The following is a 6,557-nucleotide window of genomic DNA, read 5'->3' as shown; positions in this document are numbered from 1 at the left end:
GGGGGGGGGGGGGGGGGGGGGGGGGGCATGTGGATAATCAATATGGAGGGACAGGGATTTAAGCATTGCATAATTTCATGAAAATAGTCCTATGGTGTTTACAGAAAATGATACTTCACACACATTTGAGGGTTGCGGGAGGGTCTGTCAAAACATGATTTGATGGAGAATGCTGAGCTATTAAAGGTGCATTGCAGATGACAGAATTATTCATCATGATGATCAAAATAGAGCAGAAATTTTGACGAACTACCTCCATTAGCCTGGGACTAAAGAACGACGCTCTCATCTCTGGATTTAAACTCTGCTCAGCAAATTTTATTATTGATCTGCACCAGACAAAAGAAGACAAGTAAAGGAAGTTGAATACATAATAGGGAAATATTAAAAATAAAGAGAAGATAGAACACACGGGGACCACAAGTCCTCATTGCATGGCTGATAATGAATTCAGTAGGTAAATACGGAAGGCAAAAATAACATAAAAAAAAAATGATAAGCGATAGAATTGAATGCGGAAAAAAGAAGGATAGAGATAGATAGAAAGATAGACACAAGAAGATAAGAAAAAGGACAACCGAAGGATATTTTGAATCCAACAACCCTTCCTTAAGATTATCATCAAACACCTATCTCTTAGAATGACCACGAGGGAATCGAAACTCCCTTGCAACCACCGTTTCTAAGCAATAATCAACATAGGCTTTACCAAGCACTCACACTCTTTCAAGAGTCTCACAATATCAATAGTCATAAAAATCTAGCTAAGGAAATGAAAGACAAGCTATTTATAGTCTAGGCTAGGCCATATTACAAATGAGCCCAAAAGTGACCCGACAAAGAAACTGCCACATTTGGCAATGGGGTGGGATAATTGGCGACACGCCAATGGTATTGGCGATGCATCTTGGTGTTGCCAAACTGGACACAATGTCCTTTGGCCCTTCCTTCGCTTGGTTGGTCCTTCAATGCTCCAAGCCACCTTCCAAATGCAATGTTGTCCGATTAGAAGCTCCTACTCTATGCATTTTCCAAGCTTCCAAAGTAGTGATTTGAGGACAATTATACAAACTTATTGGCTTGGTTTCTTATGTAGTTGCTTGAGGCAGCTCGGATTACACCAACACTCCTTAAGATTGCATGCTAAAGGGTCCTCCATATACATCCTCTTGTGTCATCATGATGATCATGGTTTGGATCCCCTAGCATTGACCTTGAATTATAGGTCCAAAAAGATTGGCGTGGATCCCCTAGCATTGACCTTGAATTATAGGTCCAAAAAGATTGGCGCTAATTTGGCTTGTATCATCCTCCCCTTTTTGAAAAAGATTCGACCTCAAATTCAAACCTAGTAAAACTATAGGGAAAACAAGCAACAACATTATCCTCAAGGCATGAGGGTTAGTATTAGCAAAACCAATCCTATCATCATGCCAAGGTTGCACACACTTAATATATAACCAAGGGTCCTTTGCGTTTAACATGAAAAACTCAATGAAAAAGTTGCAAAGGAACCCGCTATGGGGAATACTAAGAAGTAAAGAAACCACAAAGGCCATAATGGCAGCAACAAATCAAAAAGGTAAGACCATATTCATTTTAGGAGTCTTAAGACACAATTGTTCATTACTTCCCCAAGAGACCATAACCAAAAGCGGTGCCACCAATGGTTCAAAAATCCACAAGAGTTGCGCGGAGTCTAAGATGTGAACGATCCACATTGCATTTTCACTCAAACACGTGGACCAATCAAAGGGCTTACTACCTCTAAAGAAAACAACTCCAAAATGAGCATGGATATCATCATAGGCAAAGAGGTGGTATAGAAAGGAATCATGCATAGGAATCTCATCCAAGGTATTTCCAAGAATGCCACTTGGCTCAAGAGATTTAGTACACAATACAGACCAGCATTCTCTGATGCGCTCGCATTAGCGCATAATGTGTCGATGTGATGCGATGCGAGGCTTTGACGCTTCGAGTTATTGATGCGACGCAATCTAACTGAATCGGGCGCATAACCCTCTGTTGCTCGTTCTCTGATGCGCTCGCATTAGCGCATAATGTGTCGATTTGATGCAATGCGAGGCAGTGACGCTTCGAGTTATTGATGCGACGCAATCTGACTGAATCGGGCGCATAACCCTCTGTTGCTGCTGATGCGACCCGAGGTGCTCACGTCTTGTTGTTTTCATTTGTAGGGCCATGTTAAATTAAAAAAAAACGAGTCGAGTAATTTTTAAGTGTAAAAAAAAATGCAACATCGCTAGTACGATTTTTTAGGGTTAGCAACATCACTGAAGTTGAAGAGGAGCCTTGGAGTAGCTGGTAAAGTTGTTGCCATGTGACCAGGAGGTCATGGGTTCAAGCCTTGGAAACAGTCTCTGGCAGAAATGCAAGGTAAGGCTGCGTACGATACACCCTTGTGGTGGGACCCTTCCCTGAACACCGCGCATAATGGTAGCTTTAGTGCACCGAGCTGCCCTTTTAAGTAACATCACTGAAGCAACAGCTGCGACTTCTCTTCTTCTTCACTGAAGCTGCAACATCCCTGTTGCTCATGCTCTGTTTTGCTGCTGCTTTGTTAAGGTAGTTTTTCTTCTTCTTCCTTCTCTGTTTTGTTGCGTTGTTTTTGTTTGTTCTTTTTCTTTCTTTTTTTCATTTCTGCTCCTCTTCTTCTTCTTTACTGTTTTGCTCTATGGTTTTTTTTACAGATGCTCTGTTTATCTGCTTTCTTCTTCCTTGTTCTTTTTCTCTATTTTCTTCAATTTTTCCCTCTGTTTTCTGTTGTTGTTTGTTTCTCTTTCTTTTTGTTGTGATTTTTGTTTGATTTGTTTCTTATGCTTACAACAATTTAAAATGTCTGATCCGACTTGGAAATATGGTAAAAGAGCAAGTGAGACCAATAGCAACAAAGTTACATGTGTTTTTTTTGGGCTTAACGTTTAATGGCGAAGCTTTTCTCCATAAACAACATCTTACTGGTAATTCTAGTGATGTGCAGCAATAGAAGAAGTGTCCGAATGCTGTGAGAAAAGGAATTAAAGGGTATGTTAAGCAAAAAAAAGAGACCTAAAACTTGAAATGTTATCTCCATGTGTAGCCTATTGTGTGATTTTGTTATTCAGGGATATTTTCAAGCAAAGACCTTTTCAAAGTGTTTTCACAAAGGCGGATAAAGTGCATTCTTACATTGTTCAAAGGCCTTTGTTGTTGATTATGATGAGAAATTCAAAAATCAAAGAAACTTGGTGAAACCTGGCAAGACCTTGTAGAGAATGTTCAAGCAAAAGTCAAATTTGAGAATCATGTTCATTTCAAAAGAATGGAATAATAGTAAATTTGATAAACAAGAGTTAGGACAAGAAGTTGCACGAATAATGTTTGCATTCTATTTTTGGAACAATGTTGCTTATGCTCTTAAAGTATGTGGTCCATTGGTTACAGTTCTTCGTTTGGTAGATGGTGAAGCAAAACCATCAATGGGTTGCATTTATGAAGCGATGAGTGAGACTAAAGGGGCTACTAAAAAATATTTATTGTGGAGCACAAATATGTAAAGGTTTTTGAGATCATTGATAAAAAGTGGACTGATCAACTCCACAAACTGTTGCATGCAACTAGTAATATCTTGAACCCATCACTCTATTATAATCATAAGGATGATTTATTGAATAACATTTTGATGATGGGATTCCATGCATGCATTCCAAAGATGGTTGATGATGATGATATGCAAGATAAAATAACCGATCAGATTAGTTCTTACCAAAATGTTGAGGGACTTTCTGGAATACCAGTCGCCATAAGACAAAAAGACTAGAATTAACCAGGTGAATGACTCCTATGTTTCAATTAAATTAACACTTTAAGTTATTTCTTTATAGTTGCTAATTTTGAATAATTACTTTACTTTGAATAGTTGCATGGTGAAGGCTTTATGGTTCAAAAACTCCAAAGTTACAAGAGTTCGTCATCAAAATTTTGGGTCTAAGTTGTACGCATCTGGGTGTGAAAGAAATTGGAGCGTGTTCGAACACATAAGAGTTAAAGAAAAGCTTTAGTATATTGAGATACGTATGTTATATCTCAAATGTCTTGACTTAATGCTTGCAAATATTTATTTGTAGATCCATACCAAAAAGAGGAATAGACTAACTCTAAAGTGCCTTAGTGACTTGGTGTTCATAAAGTACAACAGAACATTGATGTGTCGTTATAACACTTATAATGGATTTAATCCAATTAGCTTGGACAACATTGATGATGCCAATGAAGGGCTAATTGGAATTGAGAATGTTAAAGATGAATCAATTTTTTATGGAGATACTGATTTTACTTGGGGTGTTGCTGCGGCAAGTGGAGTTGATGAGTGTCAATAAGGTTTAAGGGGTAGTACTTCCAACTTATACAATAAGGAGAAGATGCTACTTCAACTGGAGATGAGGAAGATGAGTAAGTTAAAGATGATGAGCATTACGGTGATACTGAAGGAATAGAAGATTTGGACAACCTTAATGAACTAGAAATGCTTTAGATTTAAACATTATTAATTTAAATTTGATTTTTCTTCTTTTTCTTTGGGTTTGTTTGCTTTGTTGAACTGTTTTGTTTCTTAAAATAGGTGTTTCAGTGATCTTGGTGTTTCATTTAAACTTTTGCTTATATATATTGCCTTTATTACTGATGATATCGTTGTCGTGGTCTTTTCAGTTATAAGAATGCTCTATTAGGTCCTTTTTTTCTATTAAATTGCGCTTCACTTCAATGATGTGGTCGCATCACATCACAGATCGCATAATGTGTGATGCGAAGCCTTGTCGTTTTTTTTCCGCATCACGCTTCCCTAAACACAGATACAGACAAGGATGAAATCAAAGCATTTAAGCACATATTACCCTTTCCCTTCTAAACAAGAATAACATCATATGCAAAAAAGTAATAAAGAAAGGTATCATATAAATGGAATTCATCCAAAGTGTTTTCAAAAGACGACTCACTCCATGACCTACAAGCAATAAGGCCTTGATCATGAGTGGGAACACACAATGGTGAATTCTCTTGGGCCTTTTCATTGCTCCCTTCTTTAAAGAACACTCATCTTTGAACACCCATCTTTGTTGCAGATCTTTCCCTTACACAACTTCGTTCCATCAAGTGGAGGGAATAGTACCAACAACTCCATCTAAACCTTGCTTGTCATCTTGACTAAGCACCAAGTGGGGTGTCTTATAACCGCCACATTCTAATTGGTCACCAGGGTCAAAGGGATAGAGAGGCCATAGACATAGGTCTAAACAACACTCTTTTTCCCTAAAAGGCACCACCAACACAAAAAGATACACTCTCCACACAAGCATAAGAATTGTTAAAGGCAAGCAGAGAGTAAAGAAAGGTGTCACGAAAATTGATTTCCTCTAAGGTGTCCTCAAGAACATGCTCACTATTATGCCCAGGAACATTATCAAAGGTATGCTCAAGAATTGGAACACTCAAAGAAGAAATAATTAGGACACAAAGATCACCTTCCAAATCTTCACAATCCTTTCCCATAAGACTCATTTTCCAAGTTTCCAGGAAGAGATATCCATCTTTAGGAGGAGTGTTGTCACACCATAGTGGGTTGTTATATGGAGTATAGCCCTCAAGAAGAGCTACATCATTAACATAATCCACACCACTAGGTAATTCACTAGGAGTGATTTCATCATCCTTAAATAAGAAATTGTACTTAAAAGGGAGAGGGATCAATCCAAGAAGAAGAATTGGAACATGTAAGTTCACTCTCAAGAAGACAATTATTAAATTTTGAAGAAATTTCAAACACATGATCATTTCTATGAGCCAAGCAAGTAATAGGACTTTCATTCAAATGCATGCTCAAAGGGTCACTCCTATTCAAATAATCTACATTATCAACATCATCACTAACGTGAGGTTCACTAACCACATCACAAACATCCTCAAGTAGTGAACTAGATTAATAAGCAAGTTGATCAACACCATTTTTTACAAAATAATGTACGATCATTCAACATGAAGGATTCAACACTAGGTGAACTCAAATTGATCTTACAAGAAGAGTCAATTTGGTCATCAATAGGATCAACTAGTGTATCCACACTCTCAACACTAGTGTATCCACACTCTCAACATGTACATTATCAACACAAGGCAAAGAATCATTAAGATCACATGTAGACAAGCTATTATTCACACTCAATTGGCTAATAGCCACACAATGATTTTTCACATTTACCAAAAGTGCAAGAGCTAGCTTTGTTACTTCAAGTTCATAAGAAGTTCCTATTTATTTTGATACAAGATTCCTTTCAAAGTATTGGAATACTCTTTGTATTGTTTGATGCATAGGTCCATCTTAATCTCTCGAACTTTTTGATTAGACCCTATGCTTGAAGCTTGTATTCCTCCTCCATTTGCAACATCAGTACCTGCATAAGTGTTCCTACTAACAGACGAACAAATAAAAATAGATTTGGTTTGTGCTAAGCCCTTCACTTCACTCCTCACAACCTCTTCTTTTTCCACTCTTGGGT

The 6,557-nt window shown here is 37.7% G+C and overlaps 1 protein-coding gene across 11 annotated transcripts in view; it reads right to left on the bottom strand.

The window, feature by feature from the left end:
- Nucleotides 1-6,557, bottom strand: part of LOC107867880 (exportin-4) — a 109,284-nt gene that overhangs the window by 39,323 nt on the left and 63,404 nt on the right. For all 11 annotated transcript variants that reach the window (XR_007055075.1, XR_007055076.1, XR_007055073.1 and 8 more), the window contains one exon: nucleotides 254-329. Coding sequence is in view for 7 of the 11 variants with exons in the window: in XM_047411946.1 (XP_047267902.1) it covers nucleotides 254-329 (76 nt within the window). In the remaining 4 variants the exon portion in view is untranslated. The remainder of the gene's footprint in view (nucleotides 1-253; nucleotides 330-6,557) is intronic.

Source organism: Capsicum annuum, chromosome 4 (assembly GCF_002878395.1).
Source record: "Capsicum annuum cultivar UCD-10X-F1 chromosome 4, UCD10Xv1.1, whole genome shotgun sequence".
NCBI classification, from domain to species: domain Eukaryota; kingdom Viridiplantae; phylum Streptophyta; class Magnoliopsida; order Solanales; family Solanaceae; genus Capsicum; species Capsicum annuum.
Note: the sequence above shows the minus strand (reverse complement) of the source record. Positions and strands in the feature narration are given on the sequence as shown.